We start from the raw sequence: 15,883 nt of genomic DNA, 5'->3' as shown, positions 1-15,883 counted from the left end.
ATCGAATCTGAATGAGATCCTTGCTGGGTAGGGTAATCTTGGTTGTAGATTCTTCCCTTTCATCACTTTAAGTATATCATGCCACTCCCTTCTGGCTTGTAACGTTTCTGCTGAGAAATCAGCTGTTAACCTTATGGGAGTTCCCTTGTATGTTATTTGTCATTTTTTCCCTTACTGCTTTCAATAAGTTTTCTTCGTCTTTAATTTTTGCCAGTTTGATTACTATGTGTCTCAGCATGTTTCTCCTTAGGTTTATCCTGTATGGGACTCTCTGCACTTCCTGGACTTGGGTAGCTATTTCCTTTCCCCTGTTAGGGAAGTTTTCGACTATAATCTCTTCAAATATTTTCTTGATACTTTCTCTCTCTCTTCTCCTTCTGGGACCCCTATAATGCAAATGTTGTTACATTTAATATTCTCCCAGAGGTCTCTTAGGCTGTCTTCATTTCTTTTCATTCCTTTTTCTTTATTCTGTTCCACAGCAGTGAATTCCACCATTCTGTCTTCCAGGTCACTTATCCGTTCTTCTGCCTCAGTTATTCTGCTATTGATTTCTTCTAGTGTATTTTTCATTTCAGTTGTTGTATTGTTCATCTCTGTTTGTTTGATCTTTAATTCTTCTAGGTGTTTGTTCTTTAATTCTTCTAGGTCTTTGTTAAACATTTCTTGCATCTTCTCTATCTTTGCCTTCATTCTTTTTCCAAGGTCCTGGATCATCTTCACTATCATTATTCTGAATTCTTCTTCTGGAAGGTTGCCTATCTCCACTTCATTTACTTGTTTTTCTGGGGTTTTATCTTGTTCCTTCATCTGGTATATAGCCCTCTGCCTTTTCATCTTGTCTATCTTTCTGTGAATGTGGTTTTTGTTCCACAGGCTGCAGGATTGTCCTTCTTCTTGCTTCTGCTGTCTGCCCTCTGGTGGTTGAGGCTATCTAAGAGGCTTGTGAAAGTTTCCTGATGGGAGGGACTGGTGGTGGGTATAGCTGGGTGTTGCTCTGGTGGGCAGAACTCAGTAAAACTTTAATCTGCTTGTCTGCTGATGGGTGGGGCGGGGTTCCCTCCCTGTTGGTTGTTTGGCCTGAGGCAACCCAGCACTGGATAGTACCAGGCTCTTTGGTTGGGCTAATGGCGGACTCTGGGAGGGCTCACGCCAAGGAGTACTTCCCAGAACTTCTGCTGCCAGTGTCCTTGTCCTCATGGTGAGACACAGCCACACGCTGCCTCTGCAGGAGACCCTCCAACACTAGCAGGTAGGTCTGGTTCAGTCTCCTATGGGGTCACTGCTCCTTCCCCTGGGTCCCGATATGCACGCTACTTTGCGTGTGCCCTCCAAGAGTGGAATCTCTGTTCCCCCCCACCCCCGTCCTGTCGAAGTCCTGTAATCAAATCCTGCTAGCTTTCAAAGTCTGATTCTCTAGGAATTCCTCCTCCCTTTGCTGGACCCCCAGGTTGGGAAGCCTGACATGGGGCTCAGAACCTTCACTCCAGTGGGTGGACTTCTGTGGTATAAGTGTTCTCCAGTTTGTGAGTCACCCACCCAGCAGTTTTGGGATTTGATTTTATTGTGATTGTGCCCCTCCTACCATCTCATTGTGGCTTCTCCTTTGTCTTTGGATGTGGGGTATATTTTTTGGTGAGTTCCAGTGTCTTCTTGTTGATGATTGTTCAGCAGTCACTTTTGATCCCCGTGCTCTCGCAAGAGGGAGTGAGAGCGTGTCCTTCTACCCCGCCATCTTGAACCAATCTCTCCCTATGGCCGTTTTTCATTCCGGTTGTTTGTTTTCTTGATGTTGAATTGTATGAGTTCTTCGTATATTTTGGATATCAATCCCTTGTCAGATATATCATTTGAAAACATCTTTTTCCATTCAGCAGGTGGCCTTTTCCTTTGTTGACAGTTTTCTTTGCTGTGCAAAAGCTTTTTAGTTCGATGTAGTCTCGTTTGTTTATTTTTGCTTTTGTTTACCTTGCCTGAGGAGACGTATCCAAAAAAATATTGCTAAGACTGATATTAAGTAGCAGACTCCCTGTGTTTTCTTCTAGAAGTTTTATGGTTTCAGGTCTTACATTTTAGTCTTTAATCCATTTTGAGTTTATTTTTGTATGTGGTGTGAGGACGTCTTTTCCCCATTGTATATTCTTGCCTCTTTTTTTTTTTTTTTTTTTTTTTTTTTTTTTTTTTTTGCTGTACGCGGGCCTCTCACTGCTGTGGCCTCTCCCGTTGCGGAACACAGGCTCCGGACACACAGGCTCCGCGGCCATGGCTCGCGGGCCCAGCCGCTCCGCGGCATGTGGGATCTTCCGGGATCGGGGCACGAACCCTAGTCCCCTGCATCGGCAGGCGGACTCTCAACCACTGCGCCACCAGGGAAGCCCTATTCTTGCCTCTTTTGTTGTAGATTAATTGCCTGTATAAGTATGAGTTCATTTCTGGGCTCCTTATTCAGTTCCATTTATCTACGTGTCTGTTGTTTCTGTGCCGGTACCATACTGTTTTGATTACTGTGGATTTTTATATAGTTTGAAATCAGAGAGTGTGATACCTCCTGTTTTGTTCTTTTTTAGGATTGTTTTGGCTGGATTACTTGTGAAACTAATAAAGCTTAATCTTCAGACTTCTACTTGCATGGGTTCCTTCTAAAGCAGTGTATGTACATTTATAATTTTTTTATTTTGTAATTTTAATTTTATATTATTTTTTCCAAAGAACGCCCCCTCCCTAATTGTTTAAGCTTCAGGGTACACAAAATCTGTACCTACTCCTGCATAGTGGACAAAAACCTACTGAAATCCTATCATGCAGATATAATCATGGTTAATTCTCCAGATGTTTTCCTGTGTCACAATATATTACTTTTTACAAAAATTGGATTGTATTCTTTTTTTTTTTTACATCTTTATTGGAGTATAATTTCTTAACAATGGTGTGTTAGTTTCGGCTTTATAACAAATTTAATCAGTTATACATATACATATGTTCCCATATCCCCTCCCTTTTGCGTCTCCCTCCCACCATCCCTATCCCACCCCTCCAGGCGGTCACAAAGAACCGAGCTGATCTCCCTGTGCTATGCGGCTGCTTCCCACTAGCTATCTACCTTACGTTTGGTAGTGTATATATGTCCATGCCGCTCTTTCACTTTGTCACAGCTTACCCTTCCCCCTCCCCATATCCTCAAGTCCATGCTCTAGTAGGTCTGTGTCTTTATTCCTGTCTTACCCCTATGTTCTTGAAGACATTTTTTTTTCTTAAATTCCATATATATGTGTCAGCATACAGTATTTGTCTTTCTCTTTCTGACTTACTTCACTCTGTATGACAGACTCTAGGTCCATCCACCTCATTACAAATAGCTCAATTTCGTTTCTTTTTATGGCTGAGTAATATTCCATTGTATATATGTGCCACATCTTCTTTACCCATTCATCCGATGATGGACACTTAGGTTGTTTCCATCTCCGGGCTATTGTAAATAGGGCTGCTATGAACATTTTGGTACATGTCTCTTTTTGAATTATGGTTTTCTCAGGGTATATGCCCAGTAGTGGGATTGCTGGGTCATATGGTAGTTCTATTTTAGTTTTTTAAGGAACCTGCATACTGTTCTCCATAGTGGCTGTACCAATTCACATTCCCACCAGCAGTGCAAGAGTGTTCCCTTTTCTCCACACCCTCTCCAGCATTTATTGTTTCTAGATTTTTTGATGATGGCCATTCTGACTGGTGTGAGATGATATCTCATTGTAGTTTTGATTTGAATTTCTCTAATGATTAAAGATGTTGAGCATTCTTTCATGTGTTTCTTGGCAGTCTGTATATCTTCTGTGGATAAATGTCTATTTAGGTCTTCTGCCCATTTTTGGATTGGGTTGTTTGTTTTTTTGCTATTGAGCTGCATGAGCTGCTTATAAATTTTGGAGATTAATCCTTTGTCAGTTGCTTCATTTGCAAATATTTTCTCCCATTCTGAGGGTTGTCTTTTGGTCTTATTTATGGTTTGCTTTGCTGTGCAAAAGCTTTTAAGTTCATTAGGTCCCATGTGTTTATTTTTGTCTTTATTTCCATTTCTCTAGGAGGTGGGTCAAAAAGGATCTTGCTGTGATTTATGTCACAGAGTGTTCTGCCTATGTTTTCCTCTAGGAGTCTGATAGTGTCTGGCCTTACATTTAGGTCTTTAATCCGTTTTGAGCTTATTTTTGTGTATGGTGTTAGGGAATGATCTAATCTCATACTTTTACATGTCCCTGTCCAGTTTTCCCAGCACCACTTATTGAAGAGACTGTCCTTTCTCCACTGTACATTCCTGCCTCCTTTATCAAAGATAAGGTGACCATATGTGCGTGGGTTTATCTCTGGGCTTTCTATCCTGTTCCATTGATCTATCTTTCTGTTTTTGTGCCAGTACCATACTGTCTTGATTACTGTAGCTTTGCAGTATAGTCTGAAGTCAGGGAGTCTGATTCCTCCAGCTCCATTTTTCGTTCTCAAGATTGCTTTGGCTATTCGGGGTCTTTTGTGTTTGCATACAAATTTTAAGATTTTTTGTTCTAGTTCTGTGAAAAATGCCAGTGACAGTTTGATAGGGATTGCATTGAATCTGTAGATTGCTTTGGGTAGTAGAGTTGTTTGCACAATGTTGATTCTTCCAATCCAAGAACATGGTACATCTCTCCATCTATTTGTATCATCTTTAATTTCTTTCATCAGTGTCTTATAATTTTCTGCATACAGGTCTTTTGTCTCCTTAGGTAGGTTTATTCCTAGATATTTTATTCTTTTTGTTGCAATGGTAAATGGGAGTGTTTCCTTGATTTCACTTTCAGATTTTTCATCATTAGTATATAGGAATGCCAGAGATTTCTGTGCATTAATTTTGTATCCTGCTACTTTACCAAATTCATTGATTAGCTCTAGTAGTTTTCTGGTAGCATCTTTAGGATTCTCTATGTATAGTATCATGCCATCTGCAAACAGTGACAGCTTTACTTCTTCTTTTCCCATTTGGATTCCTTTTATTTCCTTTTCTTCTCTGATTGCTGTGGCTAAAACTTCCAAAACTATGTTGAATAAGAGTGGTGAGAGTGGGCAACCTTGTCTTGTTCCTGATCTTAGAGGAAATGGTTTCAGTGTTTCACCATTGAGGACGATGCTGGCTGTGGGTTTGTCATATATGGCCTTTATTATGTTGAGGAAAGTTCCCTCTATGCCTACTTTCTGCAGGGTTTTTTTCATAAATGGGTGTTGAATTTTGTTGAAAGCTTTCTCTGCATCTATTGAGATGTTCATATGGTTTTTCTCCTTCAGTTTGTTAATATGGTGTATCACGTTGATTGATTTGCATATATTGAAGAATCTTTGCATTCTTGGATTAAACCCCACTTGATCATGGTGTATGATCCTTTTAATGTGCTGTTGGATTCTGTTTGCTAGTATTTTGTTGAGGATTTTTGCATCTATGTTCATCAGTGATATTGGCCTGTAGTTTTCTTTCTTTGTGACATCCTTGTCTGGTTTTGGTTTCAAGGTGATGGTGGCCTCGTAGAATGAGTTTGGGAGTGTTCCTCCCTCTGCTATATTTTGGAAGAGTTTGAGAAGGATAGGTGTTAGCTCTTCTCTAAATGCTTGATAGAATTCGCCTGTGAAGCCATCTGGTCCTGGGCTTTTGTTTGTCGGAAGATTTTTGATCACAGTTTCAATTTCAGTGCTTGTGATTGGTCTGTTCATATTTTCTATTTCTTCCTGATTCAGTCTTGGCAGGTTGTGCATTTCTAAGAATTTGTCCATTTCTTTCAGGTTGTCCATTTTATTGGCATAGAGTTGCTTGTAGTAATCTCTCATGATCTTTTGTATTTCTGCAGTGTCAGTTGTTACTTCTCCTTTTTCATTTCTAATTCTATTGATTTGAGTCTTCTCCCTTTTTTTCTTGATGAGTCTGGCTAATGGTTTATCAATTTTGTTTATCTTCTCAAAGAACCAGCTTTTAGTTTTATTGATCTTTGCTATCGTTTCCTTCATTTCTTTTTCATTTATTTCTGATCTGATTTTTATGATTTCTTTCCTTCTGCTAACTTTGGGATGTTTTTGTTCTTCTTTCTCTAATTGCTTTAGGTGCAAGGTTAGGTTGTTTAGTCGAGATGTTTCCTGTTTCTTAAGGTGGGATTGTATTGTTATAAACTTCCCTCTTAGAACTGCTTTTGCTGCATCCCATAGGTTTTGGGTCATCGTGTCTCCATTGTTATTTGTTTCTAGGTATTTTTTAACTTCCTCTTTGATTTCTTCAGTGATCACTTCGTTATTAAGTAGTTTATTGTTTAGCCTCCATGTGTTCGTATTTTTTACGATCTTTTCCTGTAATTGATATCTAGTCTCATAGCATTGTGGTCAGAAAAGATACTTGATACAATTTCAATTTTCTTAAATTTACCAAGGCTTGATTTGTGACCCAAGATATCATCTATCCTGGAGAACGTTCCATGAGCACTTGAGAAAAATGTGTATTCTGTTGTTTTTGGATGGAATGTCCTATAAATATCAATTAAGTCCATCTTGTTTAATGTGTCATTTAAAGCTTGTGTTTTCTTATTTATTTTCATTTTGGATGATCTGTCCATTGGTGAAACTGGGGTGTTAAAGTCCCCTACTATGATTGTGTTACTGTCGATTTCTCCTTTTATGGCTGTTAATATTTCCCTTATGTATTGAGGTGCTCCTATGCTTGGTGCATAAATATTTACAATTGTTATATCTTCTTCTTGGATCGATCCCTTTATCATTATGTAGTGTCCTTCTTTGTCTCTTCTAGTAGTCTTTATTTTAAAGTCTATTTTGTCTGATATGATAATTGCTACTCCAGCTTTCTTTTGGTTTCCATTTGCATGGAATATCTTTTTCCATCCCCTTAATTTCAGTCTGTATGTGTCTCTAGGTCTGCAGTGGGTCTCTTGTAGACAGCATATATATGGGTCTTGTTTTTGTATCCATTGAGCCACCCTGTGTCTTTTGGTCGGAGCATTTAGTCCATTTACATTTAAGGTAATTATCGATATGTATGTTCCTATTCCCATTTTCTTAATTGTTTTGGGTTCATTATTGTAGGTCTTTTCCTTCTGTTGTGTTTCTTGCCTAGAGAAGTTCCTTTAGCATTTGTTGTAAAGCTGGTTTGGTGGTGCTGAACTCTCTCAGCTTTTGCTTGTCTGTAAACGTTTTAATTTCTCCATCAAATCTGAATGAGATCATTGCTGTGTAGAGTAATCTTGGTTGCAGGTTTTTCTCCTTCATCACTTTAAATATGTCCTGCCAGTCCCTTCTGGCTTGCAGAGTTTCTGCTGAAAGGTCAGCTGTTAACCTTATGGGGATTCCCTTGTGTGTTATTTGTTGTTTTTCCCTTGCTGCTTTTAATATGTTTTCTTTGTGTTTAATTTTTGACAGTTTGATTAATATGTGTCTTGGCGTATTTCTCCTTGGATTTATCCTGTATGGGACTCTCTGTGCCTCCTGGACTTGACTATTTCCTTTCCCATATTAGGGAAGTTTTCAACTATAATCTCTTCAAATATTTTCTCAGTCCTTTTCTTTTTCTCTTCTTCTTCTGGAACCCCTATAATTCGAATGTTGGTGCATTTAATGTTGTCCCAGAGGTCTCTGAGACTGTCCTCAGTTCTTTTCATTCTTTTTTCTTTCTTCTGCTCTGCAGCAGTTATTTCCACTATTTTATCTTCCACATCACTTATCCGTTCTTCTGCCTCAGTTATTCTGCTATTGATCGCATCTAGAGTATTTTTCATTTCACTTATTGTGTTTTTAATCATTGCTTGATTCATCTTTAGTTCATCTAGGTCCTTGTTAACTGTTTCTTGCATTTTGTCTATTCTATTTCCAAGATTTTGGATCATCTTTACTGTCATTATTCTGAATTCTTTTTCAGGTAGACTGCCTATTTCCTCTTCATTTGTTAGGTCTGGTGGGTTTTTATCTTGCTCCTTCTCCTGCTGTGTGTTTTTCTGTCTTCTCATTTTGCTTATCTTACTGTGTTTGGGGTCTCCTTTTTGCAGGCTGCAGCTTCGTAGTTCCCATTGTTTTTGGTGTCTGTCCCCAGTGGCTAAGGTTGGTTTAGTGGGTTGTGTAGGCTTCCTGGTGGAGGGGACTAGTGCCTGTGTTCTGGTGGATGAGGCTGGATCTTGTCTTTCTGGTGGGCAGGTTCACGTCTGGTGGTGTGTTTTGGGGTTTCTGCGGACTTTTTATGATTTTAGACAGCCTCTCTGCTAATGGGTGGCATTGTGTTCCTGTCTTGCTAGTTGTTTGGCATAGGGTGTCCAGCACTGTAGCTTGCTGGTCGTTGAGTGAAGCTGGGTGCTGGTGTTGAGATGGAGATCTCTGGAAGATTTTCGCCGTTTGATATTATGTGGAACTGGGAGGTCTCTTATGGACCAGTGTCCTGAAGTTGGCTCTCCCACCTCAGAGGCACGGCACTGACTCCTGGCTCCTCAATTTGGGATGATTTGTTGTCTATTCATGTATTCCACAGATGCAGGGTACATCAAGTTGATTGTGGAGCTTTAATCTGCTGCTTCTGAGGCTGCTGGGAGATTTCCCTTTCTCTTCTTTGTTCTCACAGCTCCCCAGTCTTAGCTTTGGATTTCGCCCCGCCTCTGCGTGTAGGTCGCCGGAGGGCGTCTGTTCTTCGCTCAGACAGGACAGGGTTAAAGGAGCAGCCGCTTTGGGGACTCTGGCTCACTCAGGCCGGGGGGGAGGGAGGGGCACGGAGTGCGGGGCGAGCCTGCAGCGGCAGAGGCCGGCGTGACGTTGCACCAGCCCGAGGCGCGCCGTGCGTTCTCCCAGGGAAGCCGTCCCTGTATCCCGGGACCCCGGCAGTGACGGGCTGCACAGGCTCCCCGGAAGGGGGGCGTGGACAGTGACCTGCGCTCGCACAGAGGCCTCTTGGCGGCGGCAGCAGCAGCCCCAGCGTCCCACGCCCGTCTCTGGGCTCCGCGCTTTCAGCTGCGGCTCGCACCCGTCTGTGGAGCTCCTTTAAGCAGCGCTCTTAATCCCCTCTCCTCGCGCACCAGGAAACAAAGAGGGAAGAAAAAGTCTCTTGCCTCTTCGGCAGCTCCAGAGTTTTCCCGGACCCCCTCCCGGCTAGCTGTGGCGCATTAGCCCCCTTCAGGCTGAGTTCTCGCCGCCAGCCCCAGTCCTCTCCCTGCGCTCTGACCGAAGCCGTAGCCTCAGCTTCCAGCGCCGCCCACCCCGGCGGGCGAGCAGACAAGTCTCTCGGGCTGGTGAGTGCCGGTCGGCACCGATCCTCTGTGTGGGAATCTCTCCGCTTTGCCCTACCCAGGTACGTGGGGAGTTTCTTGCCTTTTGGGAGGTCTGAGGTCTTCTGCCAGCGTTCAGTAGGTGTTCTGTAGGAGTTGTTCCACGTGTAGCTGTATTTCTGGTGTATCTGGATTGTATTCTTTGTAGTATCTGGCAACATTATTTTTTTCCCTTAATATATTTGAGCCTCCCCCACCCCTTTTTTTGACCTAAAAACATTTGATTGAAAGATTTAAATAGTTCAACCAGAAGTGAAATATAACAGAACTAAACCAAAAGGAGAAGAACAGTACAGCTAGCACCATGACACAGGGAGAGGAAAGAGTATGTAGAGCAGGCCTCACTGTTACAGACATGCTGCCTCAGTAACCTATGTATCTGCTTGGTATCACCTAGCACAGCTGTAACTGTACAATTATTTGTGTAATTTTTATTGACCTCAGCCTCCTGCATGACATTTTAAACACTTTGGGATAGTGATGGTGGCCTGATACAGAGTAGGTGTTCAACAGATATCTGTTGAATAAATCCTTGAGTGTTTGGATGTTGAGGATTGAGTTCAATGGAATACTGGATGTGGAAATTAGTAGGAACTCAGCCAAGAGTGTCAGATGTCAGAGAATTGTTGGGAAGATGTGTTTTAGCGAGGGTGTTAATGTTGTATCTGGAGAACCAGTAAGGAAGGGTCTACTTAACTCCCAAGTGCTACAGAATGGGCAGGGTGGCATTTTAGAAAGGACACTGATAATTTAGAAGGAGAAGATGTGGATTTAAATCAGTTTTGAGCAGGGAATGGGAAGCAAAATTTTTAACCTATAATGGGGCCCCTAGCATAGTACCTGATATATAGTCAATGCTCAGTAAATCATTTTTTATTCTGAATCTGAAGCTAGAGATCTGCGTTTGGCCTGGGAGCAGAAGCAAGATGAAACTAAGAAGGGAAAGGAGATTATTTACTTAAGCTGGACAAAACTGAGTTCAGTTATGCAGTGAGCGTGGTTTGGGCTCTGAGATACTTCACCTCGTGGCAAAGCTACTTCTTACACTAATGGTTGCTTTGAGAGTCAGTGGCAGAGGGGAAGGAATTGGTATATGAGGTAGAGTTGCCATCCCAAAGTTCCAGTCCATCCTTTGGGTGGTGTCAATAGGTGAATCCATAAATGACTTCTGGGGAGTCCTCTCCCTCAGTTGGGGAGACTCTAGTACTTTTTCACCATTACACACTGGTGACGAGGGTATGGATATTATGTGTATTTGGGCACCAGATCTTCAGCTGCCTTCTATTAACACATAGGAAAGGCATTGGAAACCATTGGTTGTGCCAGAGAGCCCAGGAAAGAGCCATGGCCCAAAAACTATAGGGTCATCTGTTTTTCCCTGACATTCATGTCCCTTTCAGGTGGAGGGTGGACCCAGGACAATGGCTGCTGTTCATAATTTGGAGATGGAAGAGGATGTGAATCTGAATAGGGATAGAGAGATGAAAGAAATGCTGGAAGAGGAGAAAATGAGAGAGGACAGGGCAGGTAAAGATCCCTTCAAGCTTAAAAAGGTCCACAGGACTGTCTCAAAATGGATGCTTCCTGAACCAGTGCGAAGAACATACCTGGAAAGAGCTAACTGCCTCCCACCCCCTGTGTTCATCATCTCCATCAGCATTGCTGAGGTAAGCATTGGGGGTGGTGGGCACTGGTGCAAGGACCCCTGGGGGGTTGCACACACACTGCGGCTTTAGATCAGGTCTAGATAAGAGACTGGAAAACGTAAGAGGAGAGCTTGGCGATGGCAAGTACAGCACACACAGAACTCGACCTCACCCTCTCCAGAGTTCCCTTCCCAGGTTTTTCTTATGTTCCCAGTCACTTTTAGCCAAGGGTTGAGTTTTATTTTTCAAACTCCCCTGCCCATCAATGACCACAGTTTTAGTGGTTTCGTTTCATTGTAGTTTGTGGGGACTTTAGAAATCAAATAATTTTGGGGTTGCAAATTGGTTTGATCTCATGAACCAACTTTGATTGATTGGTAAGGTCTATCAGGAGCCATATGTTTAGAAGAATTATAAGTTGCCTCCAGATTTCAGTAGGAAAAAAATGGGATCATCTAATGATGTCTAATATGGGCAGCATGTAGTGGGTTTCAGACTCTGGTCTAGTCAGCCCTCTTGTTTTCCAGAAAAGAGTGCAAGGCCCAGAGACGTGGGGCGATTTGCCCAAGGCCACATACTTAGTTATTCGGCCAGGACTGGGCTTCTCCTGAGCCTCATCTCACCCAGCTTTTTCTCCCACACCATGATGCCTCATAAAGGAATTGACAGAGGATGGCTGCCTGTGGGGTGTGACTTTAGGGCCATTAGGAAGTCATCCTCTTAATTCCCACTGATGCCTCAACTTCCTTATCAGGGACTGTATTAGTCAGGATTCTTTAAAGAAGCAGAACCAATAGGATGTATACACCCTCACACACACACACATTATCTATCTATCTATCTATCTATCATCTATCTACATACACATGTATATGGAGAGAGAGAGATTGATTTATTTTAAGGAATTGACTCATGTAATTGTGGAGGCTTGGCAAGTTTAAAATCTACAGGGTAGGCCAGGACTGGAGACCTGGGGGTAAGACTTATAGTTGAAGGCCAAAGGCCATTTTTTAAAAAAAATTATTTAATTTACTTAATTATTTTTTTTGGCCGCGTTGGGTCTTAGTTGCAGCGTGCAAGGTCTTTTTTTTTGTTGCACCATGCGGGCTTCTCTCTAGTTGTGGTGCACGGGCTTAGTTGCCCCGCGGCATGTGGGATCTTAGTTCCCCAACCAGGGATCAAACCCGCGTCTCCTGCATTGGAAGGTAGATTCTTTACCACTGGACCACCAGAGAATTCCCTAATTAAAATTTTTTAAACAAATTTGGGAATCCCCTTGCAGTCCAGTGGTTAGGACTCAAAACTTTCACTGCCAGGGGCCTGGGTTTGATCCCTGGTTGGGGAACTAAGATCCCACAAGCCATATGGCATGGCCAAAAAAAAAAAAAAAAATTCTTTTTTAAAACAAATTTTTTATTTTGGAATAATTTTAGCTTTAAAGAAAATTTGCAGAGATAGTACAGAGAGTTCCTGTATACCCCTCACACAATTTCTCCCATTGCTAATGTATTATATTTCCATAGTACATTTGTCAAAACTAAGAAACTCATATTAGTATATTAGTATTAACTAAACTACAGGCTTAATTTGGCTTTTACCAATTTTTCCATTAGTGTCCTCTTTCTGTCCCTGTTGTACCCTCGAACCCAGGGTATCATGCTGCATTTAATTTTCACATTCCCCCCAGTTTACTCTGATCTGTGACAGTGTCTCAGTCTTTTTTTTTCTTTAAAATATGCTGTTTATTTTTTCTCCAATTATAAAAATAATACATTGTCCAAACAGATAGTTTAGAAAACACAAAAATCCACCCAGGAAAATGACAACAAAAGCCCTTTCATTCCACCAGCCAGAGATGAGCGCTGCTGGTGTCTGTACGAAGGCACATCTGAGGCCGTGTGCCCAGCCCAGGGCTCTGCAGAACTGAGGTTGGGACTGCAGGCCATGAACCTACAGCGAGACACACATAAGAAAGTCAAGCAGGATAAAGGCGGAGTCTTGTCCTCCAACAACTAGAAACCGTTTCTTCCTCCTCGGCACATGGTGAGGGCCAGCGTCCCAGGCCCCGCAGAGACACCCCAGCAGCTGCCTGGGGAGCACAGTCTACCCAGACGCTCTGGAATGATTTTGAAATCTGGAGCGGATTCACGGCTACCCGTGTGCTAATTTCACTCACGTCTTCCAAATCTGCTGCTCCCTGGGCCAGTAGCGGGTGGGGAGAGGGCTCTGGCCGGGGTGCCCGAGGGGCCTGGACACAGGCCATCACTTGCAGAGAAACGCCCGGGAGCCACGCATCTCACGGGGGACTGGCCTGCCGGGACCTCACCACGTATAGACGATGCCTTTAAGTCCGGGCAGAAGACAGAGAACTCACACTAAAAGGAAGGCTGCAGTAAGGCTCCAAAGTTTCTGCACATAGAGCAGTGGCCTTAAAATCTCCTCCCCTTGACCTTTTTTTTTTTTTTTTTTTTTTTTTTGCGGTACGCGGGCCTCTAACTGTTGTGGCCTCTCCCGTTGCGGAGCACAGGCTCCGGACACGCAGGCTCAGCGGCCATGGCTCACGGGCCCACCCGCTCTGCGGCATGTGGGATCTTCCCAGACCGGGGCACAAACTCGTGTCCCCTGCCTCGGCAGGCGGACTCTCAACCACTGCGCCACCAGGGAACCCCCCCTTGACCATTTTTGATGCTGCAGAGCCCCATCCACCCGGGGACACAGGAAGAGCATGTCTGGGCTCCCTGGGGACAGGGCTGGCCTTTCCTCCTCTCAGCCAGATGCCCACGTCCATGGCCACAGGCAACGCCCCAGGGCTCCACGGGGCACAGCGGGGATCTGCGGGCAGGGACTCCGAGCCTGTGGATGCGACCGCGGGTTCCAGAGCGGGGACCAGGAGATGGGAGTTGGATTCCCAACTCTGCCGCCCGCTGCCCTTGGACCAGGCAGTCTCTTGGGCCTCCGTTTCCTCGACTATAAAACAGGAATAACGCCCACCTCAGGGGCTACTGAAGGGACTAAATAAAACATGAGAAGCAGGTCACAGCACTGGCGCATCTCAAGGGTCAATAAATGTCACAGTACCCATCACTCTTTCCCATTAACCTGCTTCGTGTCAACCCTGTGGCTCTCATTTTTAAAAAAATTGTCCCTCTGAGCACTGACCAAAGCCTGGGGGGTAAATGGGGGTAAATGGGAGGTTTATCCTATCCAGAGCCAACCTGAGTCTATATCCAGCCAGGCCTGCCAGGTGGCGAGAACCCATGAGCCAATGGCCTGGATCCTGGATCAGAGAATAATACATTGTTTTTTAAGCTTTATAGAAAATTTGCAGAGATAGTACCGAGAGTTCCTGTATACCCCAGAGTTCCTGTATACCCCAGATAGTACAGAGAGTTCCTGTATACACCAGAGTTCCTGTATACCCCTCACACAATTTCTCCCATTGCTAATATATTTCCATAGTACATTTGTCAAAACTAAGAAACTCATGTGCAACCCAGTGAGGGCTCTGCCAGGGCTGCGTTCAGACTGGAGAGCAGACAGGGCCCAACAAAGGACAGGCTTGTGTGCAGGGGCCCTTTGGGGGGCACCGAGGCGATGCAGGCAGACCTCAGGGGAAGGAAGCCCTTTCACCGGCCAAGCTGGAACCCTCCCTGCAAAACAATGAATCCCCCATCACTGTTTTGCCTTTAATCATATTTTAAACACTTAACATACGAACATCTGTTCCTTGATGTTTTGTCTGTTCGTCTGTCATCAAAATGCAAGTCCAGAACCTTCCGTACTAATTTTAAAGTCGGGCTGAACATTTAGTAATGAACAAAGCTGCTTAAATTTCCCTTTAATTTTGTCTAAGTCTTCGTGAAGTTTATCATAAGTAGGGTCATCATAAGGGAATTTCTGAATCATTGCAATCAACGATTCTAAGACCTTCATCTACTTGCTATCTTTCTCAGTGGAGCAACCGTGCAGGACACATCTCCAAGCAAAAGCGAAACCTTGGTAGCACCTGATCTCAGATCCGATTTTAGCTCCATGAAACGTGCCATGCTGCCTTCCTTCAATCATACCCAAACTACTTCCTTCTTCATAGCCTTCCCGATACCCTTCCCTGTGAAACCTCTCATCCACCATCACGATGGCGTCGAATGTGTCCTGACTTCCGGCCGTGGTGGCAGCTGCCCCTGCCCCTGCCCCTGCCTCTGCCTTTACCCCTCGTAAGGGCAGACCTTATGAGGTCTGCCGCCGCAGACCCGCGAGGCTCGTGCACAGATGCACCAGTCCTGGGGAGGTGAAGTCCACTTCCCAGTTTCAGTCTTTGCTTTCCATGGCTTTGATAGTCTTGAGGAGTACTGGCCAGGTATCCTGTAGAATGTCCCCCAGTCTGGGATGTCTGATGTTTTTCTCATGATTAGACTGAAGTTATGGGTTTGAGGGAGGAGGACCACAGAAGTGAAGTACGCTTCTCATCAGATCACGTCAGGAAGCAGAGGATAGGGGACATCCACATGACATCCCTGTGACATTAACTTTCATCACTTGGTTAAGGTCATATTTTCCAGGTTTCTCCACTGCAAAGTTACTATTTTTCCCTTTTCCTCCTCTATTCTTCAGAAGCCAGCAGTGACTTAATTTCATATTAAGTTGTAAATGAATGACCAAATAGTGAGTGTGGGAAGATGATGGCAGTGGGTATTTAAGAGGGGAAAGTGGGTTCGAAAGATTCTTCTTTGAAGTTTGGTCTACGGCTGCTCCTAATCGCTGGAGGAAGTGCCTACAGTTGTATGGTCAGATATATGGCAGGGAATTGAATTCCTGTCATCTTCTGAGCACACGCTAGGGAGTGGCCCTCTTGAGAGCTAACTGTTTGAAACAGAGGTAGTGCCCGTGGGCTTTAATGGGGCCTCTCTCTGCAGAAGGTGTGGT

General features: G+C 43.8%; 1 protein-coding gene and 1 pseudogene across 2 annotated transcripts in view; one reads left to right on the top strand and one right to left on the bottom strand.

Annotated features, from left to right (window-relative positions):
• Positions 1–15,883, top strand: part of RHBDL2 (rhomboid like 2) — a 72,873-nt gene that overhangs the window by 30,932 nt on the left and 26,058 nt on the right. For both annotated transcript variants that reach the window (XM_060089539.1, XM_060089538.1), the window contains one exon: positions 10,715–10,981. In XM_060089539.1, coding sequence (XP_059945522.1) covers positions 10,736–10,981 — 246 coding nt within the window. In that variant the 5' untranslated portion in view covers positions 10,715–10,735. The remainder of the gene's footprint in view (positions 1–10,714; positions 10,982–15,883) is intronic.
• LOC132483446 (protein LTO1 homolog) lies at positions 14,714–15,366 on the bottom strand (annotated as a pseudogene).

Source organism: Mesoplodon densirostris, chromosome 2, assembly GCF_025265405.1.
Source record: "Mesoplodon densirostris isolate mMesDen1 chromosome 2, mMesDen1 primary haplotype, whole genome shotgun sequence".
NCBI classification, from domain to species: domain Eukaryota; kingdom Metazoa; phylum Chordata; class Mammalia; order Artiodactyla; family Ziphiidae; genus Mesoplodon; species Mesoplodon densirostris.
This window is presented reverse-complemented; position numbering and strand designations above follow the sequence as displayed.